This window comes from Apium graveolens, chromosome 7 (assembly GCF_009905375.1).
Source record: "Apium graveolens cultivar Ventura chromosome 7, ASM990537v1, whole genome shotgun sequence".
Taxonomy (NCBI): Eukaryota; Viridiplantae; Streptophyta; class Magnoliopsida; order Apiales; family Apiaceae; genus Apium; species Apium graveolens.
The window spans coordinates 246,680,997-246,700,826 of record NC_133653.1 but is presented as its reverse complement, the minus strand read 5'-3'; the positions used below and the strand labels follow the sequence as shown (position 1 = coordinate 246,700,826).

General features: G+C 34.5%; 2 protein-coding genes across 2 annotated transcripts; both read right to left on the bottom strand.

Moving 5' to 3' along the window:
- Nucleotides 1-238: 238 nt before the first annotated feature.
- On the bottom strand, nt 239-1,639 carry LOC141673876 (uncharacterized). The gene is made up of 2 exons (XM_074480607.1): nt 1,544-1,639; nt 239-1,429 (listed from the first exon to the last, which is right to left on the bottom strand). The coding sequence occupies exons 1-2, from the start codon at nt 1,546-1,548 to the stop codon at nt 319-321; spliced, it is 1,116 nt and encodes a 371-aa protein (XP_074336708.1). The 5' UTR covers nt 1,549-1,639; the 3' UTR covers nt 239-318.
- A 15,297-nt stretch (nt 1,640-16,936) lies between these two features.
- On the bottom strand, nt 16,937-18,454 carry LOC141670580 (molybdopterin synthase sulfur carrier subunit). Its single transcript, XM_074476510.1, has 2 exons — nt 18,320-18,454; nt 16,937-17,581 (listed from the first exon to the last, which is right to left on the bottom strand). The coding sequence occupies exon 2, from the start codon at nt 17,562-17,564 to the stop codon at nt 17,250-17,252; it is 315 nt and encodes a 104-aa protein (XP_074332611.1). The 5' UTR covers nt 17,565-17,581; nt 18,320-18,454; the 3' UTR covers nt 16,937-17,249.
- Between the last annotated feature and the right edge of the window lie 1,376 nt (nt 18,455-19,830).

The following is a 19,830-nucleotide window of genomic DNA, read 5'->3' as shown; positions in this document are numbered from 1 at the left end:
TGTACTATGATATTTCCAAGTTCTTAAAAAGATGCGTGCTTCAGATTTCATTGACCGCCTAAGATTAGTTCTTGGGCTCTCAATATAATTTTAACTTTCGTATCAGTACCATGATATACAGTGCAACTGAAATTGAATGCAAGTGAGGTGATCTGGGGGGTTGGGGGGGGGATATGAAAATGGTTTGATTAGAGAAGTACATGAAAAATTAAAATATCCTACATTTAAAATAAACTTTAGTAGTTGCCACAAGATGCTAATTCAAGGTACAAATAATAAGATGATTATCATTGAACCGGATAGCTGTTGTAGAGAGGATTAAAATGACTCTTCCTTGCACCACGTGCGGCAGATAATTTGTCCACAGCCATCGCATCCTATAAGGTAACCCCATTCATTCATTTGCTCCTGATACTTACTACTCATCAGGGAATAATTCTTTCTGAAAGATCTCTTCAAAACTCTGTATTTGTGTAATATATCATTCCTACGGATTTTAAAGTTCCTTTCTAACTTGATGCTTTCGTGCCAACGTAGGCAATCATAATGAAAAGAGTGATCACATGATTCACCACAATGGTAGAGCCACACCTGATTGTTAACGTGTTCTTCACATATTTCACAGTAGAATACTCCCTCGTAGAAGAATGGAGGTTGTCTCAAGGTTAGCGGGTGATCATCATATCTGTGTTTCATCCTACTTGGATAAAACGCACACAGCATACTGATCTTGAAGCTGCTGCAAGTTTCACAGCCATATTCCATACCACGAGCGATCCGAGTGTTACTCACACTACACATAGAATTGGAAGATGGACCCTGCACAAGGGAGTGCTTGTGAGATCTATGTTTTATCCTCGTGGGCACGAATACACAACGGATGTCAATTACAATATCACAAGTCTCACAGTGGTAGTAAAATCCGTTCGTCTGGTAGCCACAAACTTTACAGCGCACATTTACAAAAAGATTGTCTGTCCTCCGGAGCAAGAGTGTATGCTGGGGATGAAATGGGGATGCCCCTAGATGCAGCTTTTGTGGCAATTTAGTGGCACAGAAGGAGTGGAGAAAGAAATCGCATTTCACACAAGCGTAGTAAGACGGATGGGATACAGTTATTTGTTGAATGCACCCATCGCAAGTCAACACTCCTCCATGTCCATAATCATTATTATCGTTTTCACCACTCTCACTAGAAGTATACTGGATCTGCTCTAGTGGATGACTCTTGTGACTCCAGTGCTCTTCAATTATACGCGAACCAGTAGGCATTATTGATGTAGTGATACTGTTTTTGCCTTCACCCTCAAAGTTAACTTGGAGCTTGCCACATTCGACAATTATGAGATCAAGTAGTGATTCTTCACTATGCAGAGGAAATTGTACCAAATCAAGCTCATTATCAGTGCCATCTTCTTCGATCTCATTTCTGAAAATGATTAAGTGGTATAGTTAGGATATAATAGTAGTCAATCTATTAGTTCATGACATAACATAGATCTAATAGCAATTTAAGAAACAACATATAGTTAAGGGTACTCACACCATAGATACTGTGGATGTGTATTTGTGACCATATGACCATCTCCAAGGATATTAGGTAAACTTGTTAGCTAAAATACCATTAGCTAAAATTTTGTTGAACCTATAAGGATTTATGCTCCGTGCTATTAGCTATATTCATTAGTTATACTAGTAGATAACCCGTGTCAAGCACGACCGAGATTAAAATATTAATATTTAATAATGGTTATAAAAATTTATTTTAATTTTTTATTTTTGAATACATATTAGCATTGAATAATTATTAAATAAAATTGTACGATTATTGCAATTTTCATTTTTAAATTATATGTAGTTTTCATTAATTTAAATGTTATTATAACAACAAACTCAAAGTTATTATTTATCTATCTATTGTTCAAAAAATATAACTAATATTTTAAATCAAAATTTTAGTCGCGACACGATTGATGGATAATTTAACAAAAAATTAAATCAACAACACTAAGTAATTGCATATTAAATTTCTTATTGTTAGCTGAATTTGTGTTTTTATATAGTTTATGATTGCATAATTTTTTTTGATAAAATAATCATTATGTGTGTATAATTTTGCAATTGGTGCTAAATTAGCATTTATTAATCTAGAAATTACAATGTATATACGATTTTGTTTATATAAAAAGCAATATAAATATCTGGTATATAAGAATCAAAAAATGGGTAAAATATTACATATAGAATTATAAGTCATATATGAATAAAAAAGAATAAAAATGGTATATTTAGATGTTAGGTCACACTTTCACTGTAGAGGGGGTGAATACAGTGTTTATTACAATCAAATCAAACTTCAAGAACTTATGTAACAGAAAACAAACTTTATTGAAACAATAAACTCTGTTACAATCTGGAACTGTTATCTCTCAGTGATGAACAAAATATCACGAGAGCTGCTAGAGTTACAGTAAATAATATTCTCGATAATGATAACACTTATAGTGTAAACCCTATGTCTGTGTTTATATACTACACAGTTACAAGATAATCGCTAATTGATATGGAATATAATTCTGCTTCCTAAAATATATCAATCAGATATCTTCTATTCCAAGTATTCCATTCTTCACGAAATTCCTTCTTCATGCATATCTCTTCTTATGTTTATCTTGATCTTCTTAACTTCAATCAGCTACTGTCCTTATCTGATCGTTCTTCAGCACTTAAGTTCTGATATCTATCTCCTGATGCTTATCTCCTGATAACATAAGTACTGATATCCCTTAAGTTCTGACGTCCAGTATAAGTACTGATCAGTTAAGTACTGATTTGTTCTGTTCAAATAAGATCTGAAATCTAAACATAAAACATATTAGCCATGACATTATCAAATATATCTAACAATCTCCCCCAACTTGTAAATTAGCAAAATATACAAGTTTAACAGATATTTGATGATGTCAAAAACATTAAGTACAAATGCATGAGAAATAGACAAGATAACTACAACTTACAGTCCTTAAAGCTTTTACCAATTCAACTTCTGATAACAACTTTGGTCTGTATACACATCAGAATTTAAGTAGTTGTAGATCTTTGACTTGGCTTCATCATTTTATGATCTCTCTGATGTCAGGAGTTGTTCTGAGATAATTCTTCAACAAACATTTCTCAGCATATCTGAGTTCATCAATCATTCTCCGTTTGACATCTTTAAGCTCTGCAGTATCTTCACCAGTTTGAAATATTGCAGCTCTGAGATCATTAATCTTTGCTTTTCTCAACTCCCGATCTAGTCTTATGACATAAGCTTTGTTAGACTCTAGATTGAATTCAAGCCCCTTAATACCAAGATATGTTCTGATCTGTGCAGTATTAGGCTTCATATCAACAATATCACCATTGTGATTTCTGTACTTTGGAACATATCTGCTGTCAGACTTAACAGAATAAAGCCTTTTCTGTCTCTGAATCTGTTCTTTTAAGTAGTTTGCAGCAGTCTCTGTTATTCTGTCATCCACTTGAAGTAAGAAAAGTACATGCTCCAATTCTTCAAAATACTTCAAAGGAATGGCATTTTGCCTTATATGATAAACCCTACCATCTGTCATGAAATACAACATGATGTATTCTTTCAAGTAGGTATGGTAAACCATCTGTACAGATTCTAGTTGATTCAATCTCTCAGGAGTTGCTCCAATACCCGGTTCACTCAAGGAAGTTGGATCATCGATAGTGTTGTGTACTCTTCTTTCATCAGCACTTCCCAATCCAGTTTTATCTCTAGCTTCCTTTCCAGTAACTACTCTTGCTTCAAAACCACTTGGAGTAGTCTTCAAAGATTGAGTCTGTTTTGCTTTAGTGAATCCTGGTAGGAGTGTTTTAGATTTATTTTCTGATATCAAGTTAACTTGAGCACTGTCAGAGGTTACTTGCTTCTTCTGAATATCAGAACTTACAATTTCTTGACTCTGAACAACTTGAGCCATGTCAGAGGTTGTTTTAAGAACTTTTCTTGAAGTCAGAGCAAGATCATCTTTTCCATCAGTAATTTCTTCTTCCTCAGGAGGTACATAAGGCTTGATAGGTTCACCAACCTTTTCTTTACCCTTGGATCTTGGATCTATCTGTGGTTGTGATCTAGCCAAAGTTTCTTCAGTATGTATCCTTTCTTTGATCACAATGCCTTTAGGTTTTGGAAGTAACTTTTTACCAGAAGCTTCAGATTTAGATGTGACTTTCTCTGATTTAAGTCTGGCTTCTTCTTCCTTTAAACTTTCCAAGTCCATCCCTGGATTTTCTTGAAGAAATAACTGTCTTGACATTTCCTCATCAAGATCTAGAAGTTCATCAGAACTTATCCTTTTACCAGCAGCAGAACTTATTCTTTTCCCAGTATCAGAACTTGTTCTGTGACTAGCTTGTCTTGATGTAAACCTTCTACCTTGACTATGACCACTACCCATTCCAGAGTTTCCTTGGTCATCTTTTCCATCATCCTTTCCTTGCAGTGATTTGTTGGTTTTGCATTTGGACTTAATTACCTTCTCCCCCTTTTTGGCATCAGCAGGTAATAAAAGAGAGATAAGTAGTTCCACTGAGGTCTGGATTTCCGTAAGTTGCGATTGCTGAGAAGCTTGATTTGTCAGAATTTGATCAATCTGAGCTTGTTGCTTCTCTTGAGTTTTCTCAATATAAGCAACCCTGTCAATGGTAGGTTGGAAGAACTTTTTCTTATCAATTTTCCAAACTTGTTCCTGTTTGATAAAGTTCTCCTGAATCTTGTGTAGCTCTGCATGAGTGTTGGAATGAAGACCTTGTAGATGTTTAGTACTCAATGCAGTGACTCTAAGCTGGGTTTTAAAATCATCAGAATGTAACATTTCATCAGCTTTAGTCAAGTGCTCAGCAAGATGTAAAGCATTTGGAACACATGAAACTGAGTTCCATTCCTTAGTCCACTCCTGACCTGCAGGAGTTTCACTCCAAGGTACTGGTGCATCCCTGATAACAAACTCCTTTACCAGTTCAGACTTAGGAAGAGTCAGTGGAGGAGTATGTCCTGAAGGACCTGCTTCATTAGCATCTACAGTTGTAGCAGCCTCACCAGTATCTCCAACATTTGCAGCATCAGAACTTAGAGAATCAGTATCTTCTGATAAGACAACTGTGTGAGTAGCAATGGAGGCTTCAACATCCTCTAATTGCTGATCTGATACTAAGTTCTGATCAACAGCCATAACCTGATGCTTACCTAAAATCTGATCATCAGCATCTTGATGCAGAGAAGGTGTTAGTGATAACTCAGGAGTTTGAACAGCATCAGTAACAGGTGTTGTGGAAGGATTATTTGCTGTTGGAGCTTCTAAGAAAAGTATTTCAGGCACAACCAGGTTCTGAATATCAATTTCAGCACTTGTGCCTTGATCAACAAGAGACATAGAAGGTGAATTAGCCTTGTCAGATACAGGTTCCTGAGATGGAGTTGATGGAGAAGAAGTGACTGGAGCAAATTCCTTGTCTTGTGAGATCAGAGATTCCTGATCCCCTTCCTTAGCTGCTTCCTCCTCATCATCTGAAACTGGCCTTTGTGCCCTCTGTTTCTTGTACTTCCTTGTTGATTTGGATTCCTTGGGAGTTTCAGGAACCGTCATACGTCTAAGCCTCTTGAGAAGCCTAGAACCCCCAATTGCAGAATCCGTCTGAGAAGTTGCCTTCTCAGCTTCATTTACCACAGGTTCTGAAGAGGGAATCTGATCCTCAGAATCTGATTCATCTCTCAAAGTAATGCTTCTCCTCTTTTGAGGTGTTTGAGGAACAGTCTTTGTTCTCTTTGGCTTAGAGGATGTAGGATTCACAGTAGGTGCTGAAGAAGAAGGTTGAGCAGTCTGTGAAGTGGAGAGATAGGATTTGAGATAAGTTCTGAGGGTAGGTTGAGTAGAATGAGAGGTAGGTACTGAGGTTAATCTTCCACTTCAACATATGCGAGTACAAACTGAGACTGTTATTAAATTTCATTCAAAGATAAGCCAAGTAAAGGATTAGACTGAGAAATCAGAACTTAGACCTATACCAGAACTTAACAGTCATCAGAACATAATTTCTTAACTCGAAAAAGGAATGCTCATCTTAGTAAATACTCATACAAGTTCTTAGTTATGAACGTCAGAACTTAATCATCAGAAAGTGTAACTAGAACTTGTCCTCAGAATTTGTGCAAAAATGACACAATGACTGTTTATCTAAAATAACATAGACCACCACAGAAATTTTCATCATTCAGATGGAGTGATTAGTGTGTGCATTAAGCTAAATAACAGACAAAGAGTAAAGTCTGATCTACTTCAGTACATCTTAGAAATAAGTCATAATTAAAATTTTGCTAAAGAGCTGTCATTATCCTGAAACCTACTGATAAATGAGTTCATGCATGAGTCCACCTCAACTGTTTTTGTGCTAATTTTATGCATCTTTAAAATTCTCTTTTACAGTGGCTTCTCAGTGTAAGTGAGTCACGACTGCTTATCAGAATTTATGCTATTATCAGAGTATTTCTCCAGTAATCATAGAGTGTGAAAAGTCACCAAGAAAAATATTTTGCTTTTCTAATGCATATTTACTTAATACCAGCTATGCACTTGGGTCGTCCCATTCACATTTTTACTCTAGATCTCAAAGGAGTACCTGATATTATTCTTTGATTCTTGTTCTTCTTCTTTTGATAAGTGAGGTTTATCAGCACTTAGTACATTCAGCAGTTTTACTAGAATCAGAACTTAAACAGATGAGTAGCATTATTCTAATTTGGGACTTAGTAATAAGATGAATAAAGTAAACTAAACTAAGCTCAAGTATCAGAATTTGCTTGTGTCATAAGATTTCCACAGAAATAATTACTTCTTTCATGGGATCATTTGTTTATTGAAGACTAGTAGGTCAGTATCTAGCACAGTTATCCTCATAGGATTGAATAGTTACTGAAACAGACATATCACTTATCAGAGTTTAGAAACATATATCAGACAACAGTCAGTACTTAAAGACATTTATCAATTAATGCACAGAATATACAAAGAGATTAATTCTGTAAATACTGATCATAAAGTCTGATAACATAGAACAAGTTTAAGCAGATTTAGAGAAAGAACCTGAAATCATTCCAAGTTCATTTACCAATTTTGAAAAGGTAGCTTCACACAGTGGTTTTGTGAAGATATCTGCTACTTGTTGATCTGTGGGAACAAAATGCAATTCCACTGTACCTTCATCCACATGTTCCCTGATGAAATGGTACCTGATGCTGATGTGCTTTGTCATAGAGTGTTGAACTGGATTACCTGTCATAGCAATAGCACTTTGATTATCACAGTAAATAGGGATTTTGAAATATGTTAACCCATAATCCAGAAACTGATTCTTCATCCAAAGAATCTGTGCACAGCAGCTTCCTGCAGCAATATACTCTGCTTCTGCAGTTGATGTGGAAATTGACTTTTGTTTCTTGCTATACCAAGAAACCAACCTGCCTCCAAGAAATTGGCAGCTACCACTTGTGCTTTTCCTGTCAATTTTGCAACCTGCAAAATCTGCATCTGAGTAACCTATTAATTTAAAATCTGATTCTCTAGGATACCATAATCCTAGATCAGCTGTTCCTTTAAGATACTTAAAGATTCTTTTTACAGCTGTTAAGTGAGGTTCTCTTGGATCTGCTTGAAATCTTGCACAAAGACAGGTAGCAAACATGATATCTGGTCTACTAGCAGTTAGATAGAGAAGTGAGCCAATCATACCTCTGTAATCAGTAATATCTACTGAATTACCAGTATCCTTATCCAGTTTTGTTGCAGTGGCCATGGGAGTGGATGCACTTGAACAGTCTTGCATTCCAAATTTCTTCAGCAAGTTTCTGGTGTACTTAGATTGACAAATAAAAGTTCCTTCTTCACTCTGCTTGACTTGAAGGCCCAGAAAATAACTAAGTTCTCCCATCATACTCATCTGATATCTTGACTGCATTAGGTTGGCAAACTTTTTGCAAAGTTTGTCATTTGGAGACCCAAAAATAATATCATCAACATAAATCTGAATCAAAAGTAAGTCCTTGCCATGGTTGAGATAGAACAGTGTTTTGTCAATAGTTCCTCTGTTGAATCCACTTTCCAGAAGAAACTGAGCTAAAGTCTCATACCATGCTCTAGGAGCTTGCTTAAGTCCATAAAGTGCTTTATCAAGCCTGTAGACATAATCTGGATGTTTGGAATCTACAAAGCCTAGAGGTTGTTCAACATATACTTCCTCTTCCAATTCTCCATTGAGAAAAGCACTTTTCACATCCATTTGAAAGACAGTAAACTTTTTGTGAGCAGCATAAGCCATGAATATCCTTATGGCTTCTAACCTAGCAACTGGCGCAAATGTTTCATCATAGTCAATTCCCTCCTGTTGAGAATATCCTTTTGCAACCAGCCTTGCCTTGTTCCTTACAATTATGCCATCACTGTCAGTTTTGTTTCTGAATACCCACTTTGTACCAACAACCGATCTATTCTTAGGTCTTGGCAATAAGGTCCAGACTTTGTTTCTTTCAAATTCATTCAACTCTTCCTGCATTGCTTTCACCCAATCAGCATCTTGAAGAGCTTCTTCCACTTTCTTTGGCTCAGACTGAGAGAGAAAAGAATTGTAAAGACATTCATTCGAAGTACCTGTTCTAGTTCTGACACCTGCCTCAGGATTTCCAATTATCAAATCAGGTGTATGTGATTTTGTCCACTTCCTTGCAGATGGAAGATTTTCTCTAGAACTGGATGCTCCCCCATGATTCATGCTGTCTTCGGTTTCATTTTCTGATGCTCCCCCTGAAACTATGCTCTCTGAGTTGGATCCTTCAGTATTTAGATTTTCAGTACTGTCAGTACTTGGCTTATCAGAACTTGACGAATCAGAATTTGAAGAGCCAGATGTATGTTCTGATGCTTCTTGAGATGTGATAATATCTTGAGTATGCTCCCCCTGCATTGGTGCATCTTCCTTTGACGTAGTCACCACAGTTTCAATAACATCAGAGTTTAATCCATCAGAATTTACAGTATCAGGACTTAGACTGTCAGGACTTGAGGTATCAGAATATGAATCTTCATTTTCAAATCTCAGCTGATCATGATCAATGCAATCTTCAAGTCCAGTGATCTTCTTGTCATCAAAAGAGACATTGATAGATTCCATGACCACTTTTGTTCTCAAATTATAGACTCTGAAGGCTTTTGTAGAAAGTGGATATCCAACAAAGATTCCCTCATCAGCTTTTAGATCAAACTTGGATAGCTGTTCAGGATGAGTCTTGAGAACAAAACACTTACATCCAAATACATGAAAGTATTTGAGATTTGGCTTCTTGTTCTTCACCATCTCATATGGTGTTTTTCCATGCTTGTTAATGAGTGTTGCATTTTGAGTAAAATAAGCAGTCTGCACAGCTTCAGCCCAGAAATAGGTTGGAAGCTTTGCTTCTTCAAGCATTGTTCGTGCAGCTTCAATGAGAGTTCTATTCTTCCTTTCAACAACTCCATTTTGCTGTGGAGTTCCAGGAGCAGAAAATTCCTGCTTTATTCCATGATTTTTGCAGAACTCTTCCATTATCAGATTCTTGAATTCAGTGCCATTATCACTCCTCAAAATTTTCACAGAATCTTTGATCAATTTATCCAGATGTTTGACATGATCAATCAGGATAGATGCAGTTTCACTTTTTGTGTGCAAGAAATACACCCATGTGTATCTGGTGAACTCATCTACTATGACCAACGCATATTTCTTCTTTGCAATAGACATGACATTCACTGGACCAAATAGATCAACATGAAGCAGATAATAAGGCTCAAGAATTGATGATTCAGTCTTGCTCTTGAACGAAGATTTTCTTTGTTTAGCCTTCTGACATGAGTCACAAAGACCATCAGGAACAAACACTGATTTTGGTAGTCCTCTCACAAGATCTTTCTTGATCAGTTCATTTATCTTGTTGAAGTTTAAATGAGAGAGTTTCTTGTGCCAATTCCAGCTTTCTTCAGTTGAGGCTCTACTTACTAAACAGATTGCAGAACCATCAGAACTTGTTGAAAGCTTAGCTTCATAAATGTTACCACGCCTGAATCCCTTCAGAACAATTTTTTCTTTAGATTTACTAACTATTTCACAATGTTCTGCAAAGAAATCAACATGATAACCTCTGTCACAGATTTGACTTATACTCAGTAAGTTGTGTTTAAGTCCTGAGACCAGAGCTACATCGTTAATGATGACATTCCCAAGATTGATATTGCCATATCCCAAAGTTTTTCCAATGTTGCCATCTCCATAAGAAACACTTGGGCCAGCTTTCTCCACAAAGTCTGATAGCAGGGCCTTATTTCCAGTCATATGTCCTGAACATCCACTGTCCAGAACTAAAATATTTTTCCTGTTGCCCTGCAATCAAAAAGACCACTAATTATTAGTTTTAAGGACCCAGACTTGCTTGGATCCTTTGGCCTTTTTAGGTTTGTTAACATTTGCAGCGGATTTAGCATCAAATTTTATGTTAACAGTTTTCTTATCAGAACTTATACTACCAGACTTTGAATCAGAACTTACACTAGAAGGAACAACAGAAACTTTCTTTAAAGAAGGTTTTATTTGATAATAATCATAGTACAAACTATGATATTCCTTACAAGTATAAATGGAATGCCATAAACTACCACAATGAAAACAAGGATCTTGTGGTTTGTATCTAACAAACTGACTCTTAACTCCTGATTTTGTAGATAAGGAGTTAATATTCTTATTCTTCCTGCAAAAAGAAGCCAGATGGTTAGAACTTCCACAGTTATGACACGCTTTCCTAGGAGCATCAGGAACAGATTTATAGTTATTGCTTTTATTCACACCTTCCTTTCCATTCCTGTTTTTCCTAGGTGATTTTACCTTGTTTGCATTCTTAACATCTTTCAGCTTATGCTTAAGCTGCTTCTTTGTCATTAAGCCTATGTTAACTTCAGCTGTCTTTTCCTGTTTTAGTTTGTCAGAAGCTAATTCCTTTTTAACTTCTGATTTCTCATTTTCAGATTTTTCAGTTACAAACTTAACAGGTTTTAACTTCGGCTTTTGCTTATCAACAGGCTTAATTTCTACAGTTCCTTTTTCATTTTTATTTTCTCCATAACCTAAGCCCTCTTTCCAGTTTCCACTGCTTAGCAAATTTTGAGTTGTTTTGCCAGAGTTAGTCCAAGTTCTGATAATCTCTCTCTCCTTTTCTAACTCAGTTTTTAGAGATTCATTCATTTTTAGCACTTCATCCCTAACATAAAAAGCATCATCTCTATCCTGCTGAGTTTGATGGAACATGACTAACTCTTTTTCTAAGAAATCATTTCTTTTCCTAAAAGCAAGATTTTCAGAAGTTAATCTTTCACATGTTAAAGTTTGATCTCTATAACTAACAAACATGGTTTTAAATATCTTCTCAACTCATTAATATCATCAGTATGAAAAGCATAAGTAGTCTGAGGTACCTTTGTTTCAGCAGCTTCAGAACTGCTCTCAGAACTTGATTTATCAGCATTTGCCATCAATGCATAGTTCTCCTCACTTTCAGAGTCTGAGGTGTCTGTCCAGCTTTTCTGCTTTGTGACAAGAGCTTTGCCTTTGTCACTCTTGGTCTTCTTGCAATCAGGAGATATGTGGCCTTTCTCACCACAATTATAACATTTAACATTAGCGTAATCTCCTCTGTCAGACTTTCCTCCTCTTCCTTCAGATCTTCTGAAATTCTTCTTATCAGAACTTATGCCTTTTCTGGAAAACTTCTTTCCCTTCCTGAACTTCCTGTATGCAATCTTTGTGATTCCTTTCACCATAAGAGCACACAGCTTCATCATCTCCTCATCAGCATCAGTTTCAGGCAAGCTTTCAGAATCTGAGTCATCATCACTCTCAGAACTTGATGACTCAGTATCAGACTTTATGATAAGAGCTTTACCCTTGTCTTTCTTTGAGGAAGGTGGTTTGGGGGATTCCTCTTCAGCCTTGAGAGCAACTGTCCTTGACTTTCCTCCTTTCCTCTTGCTTCTTTGTTCCATCTCAAGTTCATGAGTCTTGAGCATTCCATAGATTTCATCAAGAGTTGTTTCATCAAGATTGTAGTTGTCTCTTATTGTTGTTGCCTTCAAATCCCAACATTCAGGAAGAGCTAACAGGAATTTAAGGTTTGTATCTTCAAGATCATACTCCTTATTTACTAATGACAAGTCATTCAAGAGTTTGACAAATCTATCATATACATCAGTCAATGACTCATTAGTCCTAGAGTCAAAGTGTTCATACTCTTGAGTGAGTATTGTCTTCCTGTTCTTCTTAACTGTTTCAGTTCCTTGACACCTTGTCTCCAGTGCATCCCATATCTCCTTAGCAGTCTTGCAGTTGATTACCCTGTTTGACATTACATTATCAATGTCACTATGCAATAAGTGTCGTACCTTGGCATCCTTAGCAATAGATGCTATATCTTCAGCAGTGTAATCACTCTTTTCCTTTGGTACGGTCATTGCTGCTTCACCTGCAACTACAACAGCGAGCTTGGTAGGTTTGTGAGGCCCTTCCTTGATTCTATCAAGGTATTCTGGATCTGTTGCTTCCAGAAACATGGTCATCCTTACCTTCCATATGGGATATTCAGATGGTCTCAATATGGGAACTCTGATAGTCTCATATCGACTCTGAGTTGATGTCTATGATGATTCCTCAGTTTTGGTAGGCTTAGTTGGAGTTTCTGTGTCAGACATGATTGTGTTTGGATCTTTAACTGTATGTGTGTTAACAGAAGGCTCTGATACCACTTGTTAGGTCACACTTTCACTGTAGAGGGGGTGAATACAGTGTTTATTACAATCAAATCAAACTTCAAGAACTTATGTAACAGAAAACAAACTTTATTGAAACAATAAACTCTGTTACAATCTGGAACTGTTATCTCTCAGTGATGAACAAAATATCACGAGAGCTGCTAGAGTTACAGTAAATAATATTCTCGATAATGATAACACTTATAGTGTAAACCCTATGTCTGTGTTTATATACTACACAGTTACAAGATAATCGCTAATTGATATGGAATATAATTCTGCTTCCTAAAATATATCAATCAGATATCTTCTATTCCAAGTATTCCATTCTTCACGGAATTCCTTCTTCATGCATATCTCTTCTTATGTTTATCTTGATCTTCTTAACTTCAATCAGCTACTGTCCTTATCTGATCGTTCTTCAGCACTTAAGTTCTGATATCTATCTCCTGATGCTTATCTCCTGATAACATAAGTACTGATATCCCTTAAGTTCTGACGTCCAGTATAAGTACTGATCAGTTAAGTACTGATTTGTTCTGTTCAAATAAGATCTGAAATCTAAACATAAAACATATTAGTCATGACATTATCAAATATATCTAACATTAGAGCTATAGCAAGATTTAAAAAAGGGTGAAACCAAAAGTTCGTAAAACCGAAAAGAGGTGAAACCAAAGTATCCCTTAAAAAATGATTTCCTTATTAATTAATAATAATACTATTTAAAGGATTTCATTTTATTATTTTAATAAAAAATAAGAAAGAATTCTACGAAAAATAGAAATATCGTAATTATAATATGATTCCAATCTATATATTTTTAAAAAACAACATAAGAGAACTACAGAGGTGAAACCAAAGCGTAACCGTACTAAGATGAAACCAAGTACACTATCAAGAATTAATTTGGAGTTCTACGAAAATAAAAATGTAATCATATTACGGTTTGAACAATTTTATTATTTTCTAGTGGTGAAACCAAAATACATTTTTTTATAATATTCATACCATTTTATTAAAATGGAATTCTACCAACAAATTAAAAAAATTCAATTTAAACACATGGCCTATTTACTTGGTCGTAGTTTATATTTCTCGGAACCTATTTAGTTGAACCAATTTATGAACTTATTTATTTTAAAATATAATTAAAAATATGATTTAAACCTATAAAAAAATAAAAAATTATGGCTTATAAAATATTCAAAAATGAGTAAAAATAATATATATACAATTATAAGTCATATAGGAATAAAAAGGGATAAAAATAATACACTTGGAGTTATAAAAGGTGAAATCAAAAGGCGGTGGAACTAAAAAATAAGTGAATATGTTTCGTTTATTAATAAAGAAAAACGGGTAAAAATAATACATATAGAATTATAAGTCATATAAGAATCAAAAAGGATAAAAATATTACACCTAGAGTTACACCATGAATCGTAAAAACAAAAAAAACAAAAGGTGATAGAACCAAAAAATAAGTGAAACAAAGTATCACTTAAAAAATTTATTAATATAGAAAAACGGGTAAAAATAATATATATATATATATATATATATAAAATTATAAGTTATATAGGAATAAAAAAGGATAATAATACAATTAGAGTTAAAGTTATAACATGAATCATGAAAAGTGAAACCAAAAGGTGGTGGTACCAAAAAAGTGAAATCAAGTACCAATTAAAAGATATTTCGCTTATTAATAATGTTTACTAATTCAAAATATAATTTTATTTTTAATTTTAAATATACAGTTTAAATTAATTTAAGCTATTTATATTTAATACAATTGAAAATAAAACATGTATTTAAATCAAAAATATTTAATGACAATATTTTTATTTTTTCATATTTATGAAAATATTTTAAATTAAATATTATAAAATAAAAAATTATTACATTTATAAATATAATAACATTTATAAATGGAAAACATAAAATTAATAAACATTATTTACACATATATATAATTTTTAAATTAAGCATAGTTTATTATAATATAATATTAGAATTTGTATTTTGGTTAATAATTAAATAATATTTAAAAATTATTTAAAGCTATGCTATTTATTATAAAAAATATTTATAACAGAGAATATATGATAGCATTAGGTTAGATCATATTTTAAGCGAGCTGACGTGTATTGATTTAGATGATGAAACTACATTCAACAAATGTAGCCTGCCCTTTTTCTCTGATCTAAAATTATACCTAACAGGAGCTCCTGGAGTGATCAAAATTTTAGATATCAGGTATATAGACTGCCAGGTAAATATTATACCTAACAGGTGACGAGGGTTGGAGATGCGGTAATACAACCACTGGCTTACTTGAACTGCTTTGTTGCAGATGCCGCAGAATCGCTGAAAATAGCAATGGTTGTCAGGAATGGAGTACATGAGATTAAGCCGATGATGGTGATAAGTAGGAGATGGAATGATGAAGGGCGAAAATGCACATTTTTTGTGGATCCAAAAATCACAAGTGGTGCATGCATATGAAGAGTCTTTAGCTTCCTCTGCACAAGCATCACACCTGAACAAGGCTTCCCTCTGCATTAATGTTAGTGTGTGGTCGTGGTGACCTTCGTGACTAAGCACTCTCTGTAAAAAAGCACAAAACATACAAACATGAAAGTTACAATCATCACATGTATAAGTAAAGAACTTCCACTCACGACCACAAACATTGCAAATGCACTGCCGGTTAGGTAGGAGAGTAAGGTGATGTTGGCTGTGCTTATGGTGCTGTATTAGTATGGGTAGCTCCGCGCAGCTGTTGTGCAAGAAAAAATCTTCACATTCAAAAACTTTGCTGCAAGTATATATCTGGGTGCTTAGAATTGATTTGTTGCAACCACAACATTTAGGACCATCCTCCCCACAACAACTCTTGTGCACGTACACAGTTTTAGCGTCACTTGTGCAACTAAAAGTAGGAAGCCCTTTAACTTGTTCGTAGCAGTGATAGCATGTAGCATACTCTTCTGTAACATCACACTCTTCTATTACATTACTTAGTGTTAGTGTGTGTTCGGGATGGCTAAGATGCACCAGACTTGAACTCATTTCGGGTGTTGAGGCAGACATCTGGAAATGGGATTGTTCAGTTACTGATGAGCTGAGAAGTATATATGAACTATAAAGTGCTCATCTCTGGCTAGTAGTATGGGCAAAAAATTCATAAGAGAAAATTAATATTTAAAAATAATATAATCTTTTAAAAAGTTATAGCATAATAACAAGACCACTCAGTTGGCAACTTAAAGGAAACCGATCGGCTAAAAAGGCAAGTATCGTCTGTCTTCATCAAGTAGCTTTATATGGTTTGTGTTTTCTTGAATGTCAGAATAGTAGAAAAGCTAATAAAAGTGAGCAAAAACAAAGTCTTTGGTAGAGTTACTAATTCGATTTTAGGTAGTGCAATGGCTTTCCTTCCAGAACAAGTTTTACTTAAACTCAAATCACCATACATTTTCTTACCAACTCTGGGTTTTTCATGTAATAACATGATACGAGCTCAGCTCACATATAACGGCTTAACTTGGACTCTAATTACAGACCTGGATGTACTAATATCGTACATTTATAAAGGGTATCATATTCTCAAATTACATGGAACATATCTAGACTATAGCGTTTATTACCTTAAGGAGAACTTCATAATATCGCATAAGATGCATCCAGGTAGGAGGTAGCATCATATGAGCCCCTTAATATAGCTCTGGAAAACTTAAAGCAAAAGAGAAATGCCTTAAAGCTTGATACATTTAGAGTAACAATGTTGATTGCAGATTGCTTGAGACTTGTCCATTCTTACAAATCTACAGTTGAGATACTGAAGCACACACTCTACAGGCAAAAACATATAATTGAACAAAAACAGTCGCAAAGCAAAAGTAAAAAAACAGAATACGGCAACAGAAGCAAGTATTTTCCCCATCAAGGACTTGCATCAACCAAGAAACACAACAGAGACAATAACAGAATAAATAGCTGGTGTTAAATTTTTGTAACACCATGTCTAATACACCATCACATATGAATTTCTTTCTGAAGGTGTTATAAATGAATATGGATTATTTGGTCTACGTAGTACAAACTAATATTGGCGGAATCAATTACAAAAGTGGTTAACATAGGTGATGGGTATAGAAAATAATCGACATCTTAGGGATACATGCTATGAATATGTAGCATCTTTGATACAACATAAATAGGACAGTGTTATAACCAAAAATAAAATAATATACGCTATCAAATCCCGAAGCAGAACTTAAACCTGTATGGGTATATTATTGGCACAGACTTGTCGTACATCCTCAAGTTTCAAGAGTTTATACATCAACAAACTTAGCCTCCACTTATTGGAGGTATAATAGCCAATTCATCTTTGTCTTTAACAGTTGCAGACTCAGTCGTGTATTCTTCATTCAGAGCCAGTACCATGCAGCCACGGATCTCATCCAATTGCGGAAACTTGGCAATTAGTTTGTTCAAGCAATCATGTGCAGTACTACCTGATGACACGTCCAGTGACATTTCCGCCAAGCCAGTTAAATCTCTTGCTCGTGCAAAAAACAACACTTTTATCTGAACAGGTACATTCTCCTTCTCGTGCAAACTGTCAACATCTTTAGTTGCACTATATGTCTGAATAATATCCATACAGAACCTAATTACACCTGATATGAGAGAAATTAAACTTGTGAAGAATAGAAAAGCATACACTCCGTAGAAGTATAGTTTTGGAAAGTCAAAAGTAAAACAAATCGTTTGCTAGCATTTGAGGTTGCACACCTTGAACAACAAAGTTTAGCTCCTTGAACAGCAGAACAAGGTTTAATTTCATATTTGCGTAAAGACAGCTATTAGATTACTTTCTATTCCAAATCCAACGATATACTGTACTAGGTTTTGTCTATGATTAACACTGTCAGAAAATCTACATAGCAATTCAGAAAGAGTGTGCAGGTCAATTACAAATTAATTGAAGGATGAGCACAAATATCAATTACATTACGTTATTGAGAACAAACAAAGCAGGTAATTAACGGTTGCGCACAGAGCTCGATTTTCACATTCTACACAGTAAACTGAATTTCTATAATATCAAGTCAATTCTTTATGTTTCAATTACAATGAAGTCAACGAACACATCTTCGGAAAAAACACGAAATGATCAGAGTCACTTTGTAAATACAACTTATCTGAATCTAAAATCAGCTGATACAATCAATCAATCAAATTATAATAAATTGAAACTCAAGAACAGTAACATAAAGTAAATGATGTATGCTGGATAAATTCAATCGAAACAAAGCAGATTTTGAAATTTACAGATTCATATACACGTGTGTGTGTATATATATGTATGTATGTATATAGCAAACAGAAACTGTGAAAGCAAGTTGGTGGATTACCTTTTGTTAAGATGCTAGTCCTCTTCTCCACCCCTTCTGTTTTAACAGGCTGAACTGCATAAAAGCTAAATTCTATCAGAACTTCCCTGTTTGTTTGATGTACTTAACTCAACTGCCCTATTTTTTTAAATAACTTATTTTCATATTTTATTTTTTTATTAGCATCATTTTTAAATTTTAAGATAGTTATTTTAACATGTTTATTTAAAGACTAAATTGTACTTTGGGTATCCGAAAAATTATTAAATTGCACGATTATGGCTAAATTATAATTTTAGCCATGTCTAAATTTTTATTATTTTATAATATGGAGGCGGTCGCCCAACTCTGTTAGTCTGTAATTAATACCGTTTAATAATTATTTTTTAGAGGATGGGCAATATAATAAATTCAACAGATTATATATACAGGGCTGAGTTCTATGTAGTCCACCTTTTTATCGGAGTCCTCGGAGTCCATCTACGTTCTGCAAATAAAATATATTGTAAAACGTGTTATTTTGCAAAACATGTTACACAAATAGCATAACTTCAACAAAATCATGCAAATCTCATATATTTACGGTACAATATGTATATTCTGCAATATGTTCTGCAACATGAACATTTATGTTCTGCAAACTAAACATGTTTTGTAGAATATATATTTTTGCAATGTTCTGCTTGTAAAATGTATGCAATCTACAAGATTTTTGATAGAATAGTGATGTTTGTCGAAAAATAATATGTTTTGTAATATTTTAAGCTATATTTTACTTGCAGAACATATATGGACTCCGAGGACTCCAATTAAAGGTGGACTCCATAGAACTTTACTCTACATATACATGTACATATTATATATATTATTTTACCTCTTCTTGCACTTCGTCTCACAGACCAACCATCAATCAAGAAAAGAAATTCTAGAAAAAACATCCAAGAAAATCAAAAAATACTAGCTATAAAGACCAGCCAATTCAACTTCTCACATCCATCGAACACCTGTCAAAGAGTCCCAATCCTCCCAGACCAAACAGCAACCAGACTTGCATGGAGTTACGAATGAATTTGATGGGTGGATGAAACAATACAAATAAAGTAGCCTCATGTTCATGCTTCTCTATCCAACTGTGTACTGTATAAATAGATCTTGCAACTTGAAAATTACATTCAGATATGTTGGTTGTGATTCTTAAATTATAAACTAATGATTAAGACTACTACTAAAAAACCTGTAAATTTCTTCCTTCAATGCAGGATCCAATCCATCATCTATATCCGCATCATCAAACTCAAGATTGGATAAAAATGCAGCAGATGATGTGTCTTGCAACAACGAAGTTCGACTCGAACTAGATTTTTTTTTCTCATTTTGTTTAGGAATGAATTTGATGCGTGGATGGAGTTATATACATAATATAAATGTTCAAATTGACGGAGTTTTAACTCTGCATATGCACCGCTCACGTTAAAACATCAATTCGGGAGCATATTTGATTTTTTCCTGCCATGTGATAATGCAGCGCAGTG